General features: G+C 40.1%; 1 protein-coding gene across 4 annotated transcripts in view; it reads right to left on the bottom strand.

Annotated features, from left to right (window-relative positions):
• Positions 1-15,340, bottom strand: part of sdk1b (sidekick cell adhesion molecule 1b) — a 296,949-nt gene that overhangs the window by 40,169 nt on the left and 241,440 nt on the right. For all 4 annotated transcript variants that reach the window (XM_055009968.1, XM_055009969.1, XM_035943818.2 and 1 more), the window contains 5 exons: positions 11,046-11,196; positions 7,957-8,197; positions 7,527-7,642; positions 3,195-3,381; positions 2,179-2,277 (listed from right to left, as the gene is read on the bottom strand). In XM_055009968.1, coding sequence (XP_054865943.1) covers positions 2,179-2,277; positions 3,195-3,381; positions 7,527-7,642; positions 7,957-8,197; positions 11,046-11,196 — 794 coding nt within the window. The remainder of the gene's footprint in view (positions 1-2,178; positions 2,278-3,194; positions 3,382-7,526; positions 7,643-7,956; positions 8,198-11,045; positions 11,197-15,340) is intronic.

Raw genomic sequence — 15,340 nt, 5'->3', positions numbered from 1 at the left:
TGTTCAGTAAACGCTAAAGATTAACTAAATGCCAAAATTATAGATGAATTAATTAAAGTAAGTGGGAATATTGATGATTTGATCTGGTTTGCTAATGTACTCCTGTGCTTATCGCCACTGTTCTAATTTGTGATATTTTCTTAATGTTTTCCTTCTCGTGTAGACAAACTAATCATCCATCCATCACTGATTAAACTGCTGCACTAATAAAGAGCTACTTACTGTGTCTAAATGAGTACAGCACACCAAATATTCTCTGAGCCACCACCACAGCTGCATAGTAGTTTCTTTATACACTTTAAAACGTAAGATTATTAATATCTTTGCAGATAGTATACAAAAGTATAGATGGACTGCAAACAATGATGAAATGCCTCTTAAATGCCAATTTAACTTCACAAAGAGACAAAATGTCGCGCAATTGTGGCAGCTCCTCCATTTCCTTTGATTGCAATCAAAATCAACAGTACATTCAAAAATCAAGTGTTTATTGTTTTCGCTTTTAGCAAGCAGAGATAGTTTTTTGAATAGACAGTAATCTGACTTTTGAGCAGCAAGATCACACAACTTGTACAATCATGTTCTGATCATCTGAGAAATATTTTTAAAATCCAATACATTTTAAACACACAGTAAACTCAGCAGACAAGAACCAAGAGGTGTGATCGCTCCTGTTTAAGCATCTTTACATGGGCAGTAAAAGTGTGTTTTAGACCACATTTTGAGATTTTACCGACACTTTTGAGGCCCTTCATGGTCTCTCTCCTGGCTATATTTCTAATCTCTTGGTAGAACTGAGAATGTGCACTTTGAGATCTGCGGACAGATCTTTGTTCTGAAATCTAAAGTGGACAGAGTGTTGGAAAGCTCTTTAAAGATCTGCTGAAGGAAATCAGGTCAGTTGCTTCTTAAAACTCATCTTTATCAGAGAGCACTCCTTGATTTTAACTGAGCTTTAAGTGTTTTTGAATTCTACCAGAAATGTTTTTACCTTTTCCAACATTTTGTTGGTTTTTATGCACAAAATTGTGCTTTTTTGTAACGTTTAGTTTCCCCTTTTGCTGCACTTTGTAAGCTTGATATTGAAAAGAGCTCATTACCAACATCATTATTATTAATGTTACTGATCATAATTAGGACTCACTTCTATTTGTCACAGCAGTGTTCCTGTGTGTGGCTGTATTGTATTCACAGAAAGGTCATGAGAAAACACAAATGCCTCGCTGTGCTGCACCAAATGAGATTGTGCACCTTCTGTGGTCTCGTTTCACCTCTGTCCACCTTTGGCATCAGTCCCCCGCGGATTTAGAATCTAAGGAGAAACGAGGCGGTTGGGAGCGCTGAAGAAACCAGTGTGCTACAGTTATTTGTATCTGCATAAACACACACACACTCAGCAAGGACACAGCAGGACTGCATGTTTAGAGATTTGCCCTCCTACTCATCCTTGTGTCACAGAGCGGTGTCGCACTAAATACCCTCCCCCTAACAACACAGTTACACATCATTCAATCTGTCCTGCTCCTCCCTCCCCCACTGAGAGGACAAACACACCCCCACCATGTTCACCGTACACACACCTGTCCCTCCTTTCACCTCTACACATCTCCGTCTCTCCCCTTCTGGTCTCTATTTCCAGCTCAGCAGATCACATGTTTCTCTTTTCCTCTTTAATAATCTGTCCCTCATAATTCACTCTGCATGCGGCGCTTGGCAGTTTCAGAAACAAGCGCTTTGCATCAAGCTAAACATGTTTAAATATGAGGCTTTGTGTGCATTTGGAAAGGTGTTTTCATCGCCTATAATAGTTACAGATTTGACAACTGACACATGCACGAACACACAAACAGGAACCGACTTCCAGTGAAGTGGAGAGAAAAGCGAGCTGACCCTTGTTTGACAGCTAGAAACAGAATCAGCTCTTTTCCATTTTACGGCTTGCACTTCCTTACTTTCCTTGAAAGATCACAGCAGTGTGTGTGTGTGTGTGTGTGTGTGTGTGTGTGTTTCTGAGTGTGTGCGCACGTGTTTAAAATCGCTGAATCATTCCTTCTATAAACCAAACGTGAATTCAAAACAAATCTATTCTCACTGCAAGCGTAAAATGACGGATTATGATTTAAATGTTGCGTTCAAATATCTGCTCATTTGTACGTGTGTGTGTTTGCTTTTTTGTACCTAGTATGATGCCATTGGGGAACGCTGGCGGCTGCCAAACCACCCTAACGGATGACAAACGAACTTCTGGAAACACCATCCTGACAGGGGGGCCTGGAACTGGAGAGAAAAATAGAGAAGGGAGTTGGCAGCAGAATGAAAGGATATTAATGCACAGTCAGAAAAAACAGCAGAGTACGCTGCTCAAAGGACTCTTTCAGAACTGTAATGAGAAAGAGAGTAGCTCAGCATCTAGCTCTTACATCCTAATACGTTAGCATGATGGCACTAAAGCTGACAGATGTATGTGCATATGCTCGTCACACACACACACACACACACACACACACACACACACACACACACACACACACACTGCACAGACTTACTGTCTTACACATTTTTAAGAGGCACTTCAAAACAGAAAATGCAATTTTCTTTCAACCTCACACTGACTCTGTCTTGTTCCTGATAAAAGTACATGTTCCACACCAGCAAATGCTCGCCAGCGTGTGTGTGTGTGTGTGTGTGTGTGTGTGTGTGTGTGTGTGTGTGTGTGTGTGTGTGTGTGTGTACAGTAAGTGTATGCGTGTGACAGGATGGAGGTTCATTATACATTGACTGGAATTGACTTCTCTGGTCCTTGTTTCATCCTGAAATGAGAAAAACTTTTCAGACGTGACACTCTTTGATAGAGGAGGTGTACGTGTGTTAATGAGCAAATATGAGTCTTTGTATGTGTGTGTGTGTGTGCATGCCTGTGTGCTTGTGTTTTATTATTCAGAAAGACCAGACCGGGCTGCTGCCATTCTGAAGAGCCTGCCATGGATACCAAGTCTCTGAGTCTGAAGACATCTGGTAACCATGGTGCACATTATCGCAAATACCACCATACATGTGTGTGTGTGTGTGTGTGTGTGCTGACAACTGAAGTGTCACGAGGTGAAAAACAGCTCAGACGTGAGGAGAAGGCAAAACAAAAGTGTTGAGCCAACGACAGGACACAAAGGCCGGTGATGAGGAAAGAGAGGTCCTACCATCTTCTTTGGTTCTGGTCAGGATGGGGTTGCTGGGTGGTCCGTCACCGATCTGTGTGAACGCCAAAACCTGCAGTTCGTACACTTTGTATTTCTGGAGCCAACCAAGCAGCAGAGACACGCTCCCCTCTCCTTCTGACACCTGAACACTGGGGGGGTCTTCAGAGTCTTTCTGGCTGTACAACACCTGCACACAGCGACACAAACTGACACGTCACACATTAAATTCACACGCACAATCGGAAAAAAAAGAGCAGAAATGATCATATACATACTGCAGTCTGCACTCTCTTTGTTGCAGCTTTAAAGTTTGTTTTTATGATTCTCAACAAATACCATTAAAAGACCAAAACTGTAAAGCTCAGTCTAAAGCCTGTTAGTTTCTTTCTTCGTGTTTTTTCAACATATACGTACTGACAACAACAACAAAAAAAAGAATAACACATTTCAACAAACAATCTGCTCCATTTTCACCCTACAAGAACTGGATGGTTCACGTTCCCACACTTCCTCATATTTTCTTTCTTTGCTGTTTTTGATTTTTCCAATGGAAGTTTTGACATAGTTTGTTTTATCCAACTGTAATAGTTGGTCTGTGAATTTTTTTTCTTCCAGAACAGAACTGTCACCTTTTTGACATTTAGAATGGTGACGTTCATTTTTATAATAGTTCTGATCTTTTTTTCCCTCTGTTACGGCCAGCGCCTCCTACCCTGTGTGAAACAGATGACAACAACCCCGGCTCTGGGGGGGGGGGGGGGGGGGGGGGGGGGGGGGGGAGACACGACATAAACAGTTGAAGTTGGTAAAAATCTAATTATTTATTATAGAAAAGTTTGAACAAAAAGGGAGTGGGGATCACACAGCTCTATTTGCATAGCCACAATATATAGTTAAAACACACACACAGGGTAGGAGGCGCTGGCTGTAACATGAGGGCTGCTCAGTGCCTTGGTGGTTAGCACTTTCTCCTTGCAGCTAAAAGATCCCTGGTTCACGCCCCGGCCTTCCAGTGATCTTTCTGCATGGAGTTTGCATGTTCTCCCTGTGCATGTGGGGTTTTCACTGGGTACTCCGGCTTCCTCCCACAGTCCAGAAACATGCTGAGGTTACTTGGTGATTGTCCAATTAATCACCAATTAATTGATGATTAATAGGTGTGAATGTGAGTGTGATTGCTTGTCTGTATATGTAGTCCTGTGATAGACTGGTGACCTCTCCAGGATGTCCCCTGCCTTCACTCTAACAAAGGCCTTAACAACTTAGGCTTTTGGTTGCTCTAGCATCATTTCTGACCACAGCAGGCTCCTGTTTGCAGTGAAGAAGCTTAGACAAACTGACCTGCTCAGCACCAAACAAGAGATAGCTTTAGTTAGTGGTTATCTGGTGAGCATTTCGCCACTAAAAAGCAATCCAAAAACAACGGTTACTTTATGTATAAATGGGCAGTTATTTCCTCACATGTTCACCATAACAGCCTTATAAAGTGAAGGGATGTTAGCTTTGCCTTCATAGCTTGTTTCTGTTGCGTACAACTGGACCAAAAGTCAGTCAAAATTAATCCCAAAACCTTTCTAGGTTTTGCTGAACATTCCTCTAGCAGGTGAGAAAACCATTTTCAGCTGCAGTGCATCCATGCTGATCATAGTGACGTCAATGATGGAACATGTAAGACTCAGAGGAATAGGTTATATCAGGTCATCATCTTCAGTCTCTTCGTGGTGTTGTTTCAAATTATGCTACTCTTCACATTTAGGGTTAGACAAATCAATAAACGCTGTACATTCTGACACTGTGATTTCTCATTTTTCTGTCATCATGAACTTGAACATCAATACTAAACACTTTAAGCTACATGAAGAGAATTTTGCCTGAAACCTGTGAGTCTAAAAACAGAAGCAGTCGTGAGGCGTGCACAGCAGGAAGCTGGGGCAACTCTTCAACAACTAGCAGGGAATGGAAGGTGTTAAAGAGCTGCTGCTGGCAGCCACCTCCTATCTATTAACATGGTAGAGATGCTGCTCAGTGTGTTCCTCAGGAGGGCACATTAAAATAAAACACACAGACGTGGAGTGTGACGTGCTTTGGGCATGGTTGATGATTTGACCTGGATTTTATACAATAGTAAAAAAAATAGACTGGATGGTAGTGGTTTATATCACACAGTCACAGTCTGTTTTCTTCTGCATATTTATGTATTTATAACACGGGATAAATTCCCTCCCCTTTAAACCTTTGTTCTGCTGTCTTGTGTTGGGTGGAGATTAAGAGGTGTGCTCAATATCACTTTTATATTATATTAACTTTCCCTTTGTTAAATTCTGACGATGACGCTGAGAGGCATTACTTAAATGGCTCTTAACATGAAAAGCACCATTGCAAAAATACAGCTAATCACAACCAGCGCTCGTATTCTCTTCATTTAAAATCAAACGTTACAAGAAACCACTGCAAGGTGCATCTACATCAAGTGTAAAAGATGAGGTGTGACTGCCAGTAAGTGATCAGTAAATGGGAGCACCTCGCACTTCGCCATCAACATTATTCATCAAGGTCTTTGTGAGAAACCTGAACATCTGAATGTGAGAACTACGTCACCATCTGGCATTGCAACAGGACAGACTTCTCTTCCTTATTTCGGATATATAGAAATGTGTCTGCGCTTAAATGCTAATATAGAACCTCTAAAGCATATTCAGAAGCTAAATGTACACACAACACTGCAGTGTGTTATTTAATCACAAATAAACCTTCGAAAACCAACATGCTTCATGGATTATTGTCCATTAATTATGAATGAACAGTCCAGCTATTGTTTCAGGAATGCTATTTTATGAAACCACATTAAATAGTAAAGCTTCTCTCATATACACTCACTGGACACTTTTTTTTAGGTACACCTGTTCAATTGCTTGTTAACACAAATGGCTGATCAGCCAATCACATGGCCGCAACTCAATGCATTTCGGCACATAGACGTGGGGAAGACAACCTGATGAAGTCATACATTAATCAGAAATCCAGTCTAGACATTGTTAATGTGGTAAACGACTATTTTAGCTGGAAACGGCTGATTTTTAATGGAGTATCTCCATAGGGGTACAGAGGAACATTTCTAGCAACCATCACTCCTGTGTTCTAATGCTACATTGTGTTAGCTAATGGTGTTGAAAGGCTCATTGATGATTAGAAAACCCTTGTGCAATTATGTTAGCACATGAAGAAAAGTGTGAGTTTTCATGGAAAACATGGAATTGCCTGGGTGACCCCAAACTTTTGAACAGCAGTGTATGTGCTGACTGTAGAACCTCCGAAGCATGTTCAGATGGCAAATGTACACACAGCACTGCAGTATGTGCTTTAAATTACAAATAAACTTTCCAAAACCAATGCGCTTTTTTCATTAATGAAAAGTCTGCTGTTTAATGAAAGCATATTAACCCTTTGATGCACAAGTGATTGGACCCTACATTCTTCAATAAGTGGGTCAAAAATGACCCATATAAGAATCAATGTGGTTTTAAGCCATTTTTTAAATCATTTTGGTTAAGAATAATAATTTGTATTATTGTTTGTATATTTTTGTCACAAGAATGATTTCGTGTTTGAAACATGTTTATTTTTCACTTTATAACATTTTTTTTTATCATTTTGTTAATTGAAACAGAAGAATATTACACAGAACAGCAACAGAAGAATGTCAACCTCCATTCTGTTGGCATTTTTCCACTCTTTTCCTCCAGCTGTCGCTACTCTCCATCCCTCCAAGTTTGTGAACTACGTCACCTCTCTATGATATTACACAGAGCTTGGGGTAGTAATACAAATATTACAGTTTCTTTAAAAGTACAAAAGGTAACTTCAAAGTTTAAATGGGATGATATCAAAAACATCACTATTGAGGGTGTTAATACACCTTACCTGTATTTTGGCTTGTGGAGGTACAGCTGGAGAATGAAATGGTAAAAACTTTTAATTACAAAAATATTGCAAGAAAATGACCTCACTGGGTCATTTTTGATCCACTTATGCATCTAAGGGTAAAACAGTAAAGCCTCTCTCATACATACATATGCATGCAATTAAACTCACTCCCCCAAATATACTTAGTGCAGCCTGGTGAGTTTAAAAGAGGTAATGTAGGAAGAATCAACTGGAGCAGTTACAGATTATTACATCATTTTCATCTTCTATTGGATTTCTGAGTGCACGTCTGAGTGTGTGAGAGTGTGTGAAGGTGCTGCAGGAAGTGATAATGGGTTGAGAGGGTCAAGATAGAATGCCAGGGTTGAATTCTTCATGTCTCCGTGTGCGTTTGAGTGTTTTATTCACCTTATATCCAAGAATGACTCCATTCTTGTGCGCCTGAGGGAGAGCAGACCACGTGAGCAGGATCCTGGAGGAGCTCACCGCCTCGGCACTCACATTCACCGGAGATCCAGATGGAACTAGACAACACACAAAGAAACACACACACACACTCACACACGGCTCAGTGCTACTTCACTTTCTGGACCAATCTTCGATTTAATCTCAATCATCTCCCCCTCCCACTCCCCATCAATCTTCCCCTCGCTGAAATAGAGGGAGAGTGTAGAGGGCAGAGAGAGGTGGCAGGATGAGAGGACACACAGGGAGGTAATCAGAGCACTTTATTCCTCATCCATCTGACTTGCTCATGCCCGGCAAATACAGTATTTCAGACGTCTCCGCCGGACACTTGCAAAGAGGAAAGAGGACTGAATGAGGTCCGTGTTCGTACCGGATTCAGCAGTGCGTGCAGCAACAGTGTGGCTCCATGGTCCTGGTCCTATAGAGTTGAAGGCTTGTATCTGAACCTGGTACTGGGTCCAGGGATTCAGGCCCTCCACTGTGGCCTCGCTGGAGCCTCCTCCTTCCTTCACATCCTCAGTCCTGTCCTCCCCCTGGCCATCCGTTCTCCAGACATGCAGCTGGTAGCCCACAGTCTCTGGGCTGCTGTTGTACTCGGACTCTGGGAGAGGCTGGAGAGCACCAGACAGGGAGATGGGAGGGGAAAAAAAGAGTAGATTAGAGACAAGTATTTTGGATTTATTATTCTTTTCATGTTGCCAAGGTCGTGTCGCTCTCCTCCGAATGACATCTGAGTGTAAAAGTTACTTTTAATGACTTAAACTAAACTCAAGTCTGCTTAGAAGATCTCTATGCTGTTTCAGGATTTTTGATTGTGTAGGTTTAATTCCACAATAGCTAAATAAATAGGGCTCAGTGTGTCATTCCTGAACCATGTGTCTGTACTTAGCTGTCACCTTAATTGGGAGCCAATGATTATTTTGATAGAATAACAAAGGGCCATTGATAGAGAGAAATGATGGTAAAGCCAATGATAATGATGATTTAGTTAACACATAGGAACGTGCAGCTGTATAGCACAATGTAACACAGTCAGTTACCAGTTTATTTATGAGAAATATTTGCAACATGATGGCATTAAGCATATGCTCCAACACACTGGACACGATCACACCTGATCATACACTACAAGTACAAAGGTTAGTAATTACTCTAACACACAAAGATTATTCTTGAAAGTACAAATTAAAATCTGCGAAATCTACTTCCTTTTATAGAATCAAATATTCATAACAGGATAAAAGTCCCTGTCACCTTGTCCCAATTATCCCCACCTACCAGAAAAAGCAAGGTCATAAACACAAGCGAGAAATCTGTCATGTGAATTCACCGAAACTGTTTTGCAGAAAAATGTGAGCATCTAGGCCCCCGTCACTCATATTAACAAGTTAAACCCTAAAATAAACACATATAGAGACAACAGAAGCTAATTTGACATAAGTCATGTTTAGGTCTTCGCAATATGATAAAATGAAAGACATAGTCAGAAGTGAAAAGGCCTTTTATTAGCAGCTCCAGAATGTGGCTATTTTTGTGATTATGTCAAACTCGAAAGTATATCAACACTCCTTTTCCTGTTTTCTCCCCTCTAACATCCCGTCTCCTGATCCTTTTCTTTCTGCCTCCCTCTGTCTTAGTCACCCCAGTCTCTTACTCACTTCCATTCTCATTTCCTGTGACCCTCTCTCCCTCTCTGTCATCTCATTCTCTCCACTATGTGATTATGCATTACTTCCACAACCACCTATTACTCATTACCCTAAAATCACGTTAGCAGAAAGTTCAGGTTGCTCACAGTATATAATTCCACAGAAGATTTCAAACTGGCGTCGAACAGCTGGTTGCTCTGTGCAGCGCAACAGATAAGAAAGTGAGACACCCAGTCATTTTTAAATACCCCAGTGATTTAGCTCAGCTTAGCATTTAGGAGCCATAATACAGAATGTCACATTAGCTTTATTACCCTTAATATGCAGCTTAGAACAATAGCCTTAGCTAAACCATTGTGATGGTTCCATTACAGCATTACAGAAGAAAACCTAGCATAGCTGAGTCTGGGCGCTAACATGCAGGTACAATCCCATTAGCATGCTGCACAGGTAGCCTATAGCGCCTCAGTGTCTGTGTCTGATTTGACAGGCTCTTTTTCTCATTCCAACTCTTAAATGGAAAATACTCCACTCTCCATTTATGTTATAATAGAAGAGGGGAGGGGGGAGTAAAAGACAGACAGAGAGAAAAAGAGGGAATAAGAGGAGCAACAGGAGCAAAAAACAAACAAAAAAAAGAATAGACGTTGAGGAGAAAATCACATCGCAGTGAATGGGAAATGTGACAGATTAGTGTTAGCACTGATAACCAGGAGAGATGCTGATTATCGGCTGTCATCCACTCAACCTACGTAGCCCTGCTGCTGGGGAGTAAATGTGCACGTGCATATGCTCAGAAGCACCGATGTAAAAATGCGAGAAAACACACAGCGAGGCAGCACAAATAAAATCCCTGTCAAATTAGCACTATTTGAAAAGTATGAAAAAGAGGTGAGTACATCATGTACAATATTACGTAAATGTCAAATGATTCAAAACGGTACTAGCTCTCACTAATTGCATTATTCTAAGTTGAACACTTGGGTATTTGCCCTTATTTAACCATAAAACTGTCAGGAGAATCACAATGCAACATATTCAGTACAACTTGTAATACTGACATTTAAATCTTTAATTTTTTCAATACTTTTATTTTTCTTGAGACTCAATGCTCCTCTACATGGAGGATTCCAGTGTTGCACAAATTTCTGGAGAGAATTTTTTTCAGTTGCTCTCCCTTTCTTTTTAAAATAACTCAAAGGTATTTCATTGGATTCAAGTCTGGTGATTTCATTCAATTCAACGAGATTTTACAAAGCGCCAATTCACAACATATGTCATCTCATAGCACTTAACATAGTGAGGTAAAGACCTTACAAATTTTGAACAGATCATCAAACAATCCAAAGTTTCCTCTGGATTCCCTATGAGCCGCAGTTGGCGATGGTGAGGACAAACCAAAAAGTCGACCAAAATAACAACAACAACAAAAAAAAAACTCCCAAGGAACCAAAAAGAAAGAAAAAAAAAACATGGATACATCATAGCTTTCACTTTTTCTTGTTTAGAAACTCTAGTGTGATGTTGTCAGTGTTCTTTGGATTGTTATTTGTAACTCGATCACGTGCATTTGCTTCTGTTGCCTTGAGATGCAACCTTGGGACTCATATTTTTAACACAGTCTTTACAAACAATTTGCTTTTGATTGTCCTTTAGAGGAAACACTTCACTTGTTCATTTAGAATAAATGCAGTGCTTAAGAGGTGATGACATTTGAAATCGGTCGACATTTAAGTGACATTACACTCACTTCTGTAGTGTATTGTAGATGTGTGTGTGTGTGTGTGTGTGTGTGTGTGTGTGTCAGCACCTTCCAGCTGAAGGTCAGGCTGGTCTGTGTGGCCGACAGAAGGGTGAAATTGGAGGGGTGTGTGTCGGGGGCAGCCTGTAGGGTTTGAATCAGCCTGGAGGGGGCGCTCATGGGGCCGGAACCGACAATGTTCACCTGCTGCATCCTGAATCTGAAGAGAACAGAAAGAAAATCAGATGCAAATCAAGAGTTTTACCTGGATAACACGTCATTATGGTGCTTTATATACTCTAGTATCGTGGCCCACAAGCACCGGGCCACGGACTGGTACCACAGAAAGAATAAAACGTTTTATTTTTTATATTATTTCCAGCAGAGTCTGCAGGATGTTCTATTTCGAAAAATGACAAGATCGACTTCCCGCACTTTGTCGGTTTTGATGCAAAAAGTAAATGCATATTTAGCAATAAAAACAGATTTTATTTGTTTAGGACACTGTTTTTAATTTTTAAAAAAATATTATTTGTTATGAGCACGATAACTGGTTCATAGAAAACTGTCTTGCTTGAAACCGGTTTGTGGTGCAAAAAAACAACATTATTTGTTATGAGCACGATGATCGGTTATTGGAGATAATAATAATAATAATGATAATAAATTTTATTTGTATTGCACTTTTCATTTCAGCAAAATCTCAAACTGCTACATTAAAAATATAAAAGGGATAAAAACAAACAGGTAAAATAAAAGAATTAAATAAGAAGAAGCAGACATATCTGCAGGCACACATTTCCACCTTGAAATTACAATCTCACAGACAAACTTCTGGGATTTTATATGTACAAACACACTCAAGGGATCAATTCTGTCTACTTGTAGGGTGGGACTTTTAGTATGATTATTCTTCAGAATTAGTTTCCACATGGATAAATTACTCCGATATTACAAGTTGCCATTCTGTAGCTTTACAGTCGTAGGTGAGCTGGTGTGCTCAGCTGCAGCGATCAGTGGATTTGAGGGTGAAAGTGGAAGTGGGCATTGAACAGATTTGCTCCTTCTGGAGGAAGTAATGGTGCGGAATTACATCTGCATGGTTTTAAGGCAGGGAGAGATTTTCTTCATGGGTAAATAAAACCCCTCCTAAATATGGAATTTTGATCCACCCAGATGAGTTTTTAGGGGTGTAATCAATGATCAGAGAAGAATTTTAATGTCTTTTGTTGCTCTACAGTGAGCCAATGTCTAAAGAATAATTCTCATATTGATCGGCAGTTTGAAGACTTTACAGTTTAAAACAAAATGCCTGCAGGTGTGCACTGGTTTAATACGCTGGTTCAGATATCTGCAAATCTAATGACAGTCCTATTAGCCTCAGTTGGTGTTTAGAAGTCATTAGCAGATGATGGATTGTTAACACACTAAACTAAAATGGGAGCAAAAATTAAACCCGCTTGATGTAAGTACTGTGAGCATGTTAACATACTGATGTTAGCATTGTGTGTAAAGCACTGCTGTGCTGCTAGTATGTTTGTAGACTTTTAGGGTTTACAAATACAACTGGACATGACCAGCAGTTTAGTTAGTTTTTATAGTTTATTAACAGGTTTTATTAATGCAGAATCAGTGGGGACAGCGAGACAGGGCAAGTCAAATACTATGATCTCCTCTCATCCCTCACAAAGGTAGCAACAGGTAAAAAATGGAAAATAATAGAGAGAGTAAAAAGTTTCATCTTCAGAAAGCACCTGAGATTCCAACATGAAAAAAAATACTAAAACAAACATGCTGTCAGAGGTAGAATGACTATGTTGTTCTGATGCTGCTGCAGGTGTAGTGGTGCTGCTGGTTATGGCTGTGCACACATTAAATAAAAGCTAATTACACATTTAAGCTCAGTGGTTCCTTGACCTCTCTGCATATTTAAAAATACTCATTTATATTTCATAGATTTATTTATATAAACTACAACAAATGTAAAAATGCAAAATATTATTCCCCATTTACCCAACAGGAGAAGAAAAATCAGTTATCACTAAATCTCAGTGTACTGTCCTGAGATTTAAGTCATACATGAGGGTGTACTGTCTGTGCCAAGTGTGCAAAAAGTAGGCAAGGTTTTGAAGAAGTGTTATCCTAACAACACCTAAAGACTATCCACTAAAACCATTAAAAGTGTTTCTGCTGCTCCAACTGTCACGTATCAGTGTGCTTTAATTAATGTTTATCACTTCTTTAGCTTGAGCTGTTGTGAGTGCTGACTGCATTTTGGCTGTTTGTCTTTGCTTTTTATTAAAAATGCAACCTGGAATGTGTGAGAAATTTGGATCCTGACCAACCCTGTTGCACATCAGGCAACAGAAGATTAATGAAGCTGCTGCTGTCTCACTGCAAATTGCACACAGACCCTCTATCAAAACAGAAACTACTGATGTTTAATCGACTGCATGGAGAAGATCGGACACTCTTTCTTTAAAAATCTGGGTTACCAGATTACACTGCTGTGGATTATAGCTGTAAGAAACTTCCTCAGACACTGAAAGTTGGAATTTGATGCACATTTTGATCTACTGCAAGAGATTGTTTAGTAAACGCAGTGAGGCCACGCTTCAAATGATGTCGGAGCAGTCTATGAACGCACATCTCTGCCAGCTAAAGCCAAGAAAACTTCCCTGTGTCTGTGATGAGACTTGGTCTGAGCAGATTTTAATGCAGATGCAATTTCATGCCAAAAAGTGCACACAAATTAAACCGCGCTGCCTAATCAGCATATCCACAGTTTCAGCTGTGCCTCCGTTCCCACCTCATGCACATTAAGTTTGGTGCCAGGAAATTACCAAACAGACGCAGGAGAACAGACTTTCAAAAACAGCCTTGGAAAATTGCATAAAAGCTCGGCTAACCCACCAGCTGAGTTGTCAGAGCTCAAAAATGCTCTCAGCAGCTGAGTCCGCGGTTTGATTCCCGACCGGCTGGACCTTTGCTGCATCACTCTTTGGCTTTCTTTCCCACATTTTCAGTCAGTCTCTACCCACAGCAACTCTCCAATAAAGGTAAAATGTCACTAAAATATCTCTAAAGGGAATAAAGTCTGCACTTGTCATAGCACTTGATTTGTTCCTGCAGGAGTAGCCCATTAAAACTGAAAATTAGAACTAGTTGGCGAGTGGAGCGGATGAATACGTCGTCACACGGCGCTATACGAGGAAGACGGCTTTGTTTACATTCGCTGGTTGTATGCCACGTTGGATTGTGCTACATTTGCTTTCTTTTGTTTGTGTTGTTTTTTTGGAAGCTTTTTGCCCTTCATTATGGCTCCCAAGCGTAAGCCAGACTCTTCTGATGGCTGGTGGATTTTTTATCTATTTTTTATTTTACTGTACAGTGTTTTATGGCTGAGATTATGATTTTACCACTGTGTTAGTGCAGGTGAGTGACATAGGTACTTATGGACATATGTGAGTTCCAACTTACAGCGAACATCAAGTTACGTCGCGCCGTAGGAAACGAATTCCGACACAAGTCGAGACCCCCCTGTACTAGAACAGGGGTGTCATACGCATTTTAGTTCAGGGCCACATACAGGACCAGTAAAATCAGAGCACAATAACCTCTAAAGAACCACAGTTCCAAATATTTCCCTTTGTTTTAGTGCAAAAAAATACATTCTGAAAATGTTCACATTTAATTAACCATCTTTTTGCAAAGCGTTATGAACAACCTGAAATTTCTCAAGAAAAATAAGTTAAATTTCAACATTATGTCTCAGTTTATCATTTACACAACACAACTTACAGATCACAGTTTATCTACAAAGGTACAAAACAATTAGTCTCAGGTATCTGGAACTCAACAATATAGTTTTTTACTTAATGATCAAAATAACTGGTCAAAAAGTCTAGAAATTATTTTAAATTTACATTCATTCATCTGCGTAGTAATCCTGACCACCTGTACAGGAAGAAGGTTAAAGTATCTCTGTGGTTGTAAATATAAATCAAATTTATACATTAAAAAATACATAAAAGTTGTGGCAGTACAGTGGAGAAATTTAAAATAGTAGTTACTTTTATTGAAAAATGGCAGTTAATGTCATGTCCGTAATTTTTACACTTTGCAAAACTGTCCCGTGGGCCCGACTGGACCCATGGGCGGGCCGGTTCTGTCACGCGGGCCGTATGTTTGACACCCCTGTACTAGGCAGACTGCATGCTGTCACAGTCGGTTAGCAATCATGAAGATATTTTAAGAAAAACTGTGAACATATTTTATTGCCTCATGGTAAAATGGGTCCACAGACAAATAGACTTCAAAGCCTTCAGTGGAAAAACACTATTTTGATTATTTGTGCTGACGTC

This window comes from Amphiprion ocellaris, chromosome 4, assembly GCF_022539595.1.
Source record: "Amphiprion ocellaris isolate individual 3 ecotype Okinawa chromosome 4, ASM2253959v1, whole genome shotgun sequence".
In the NCBI taxonomy this organism is placed as follows: domain Eukaryota; kingdom Metazoa; phylum Chordata; class Actinopteri; family Pomacentridae; genus Amphiprion; species Amphiprion ocellaris.
Note: the sequence above shows the minus strand (reverse complement) of the source record. Positions and strands in the feature narration are given on the sequence as shown.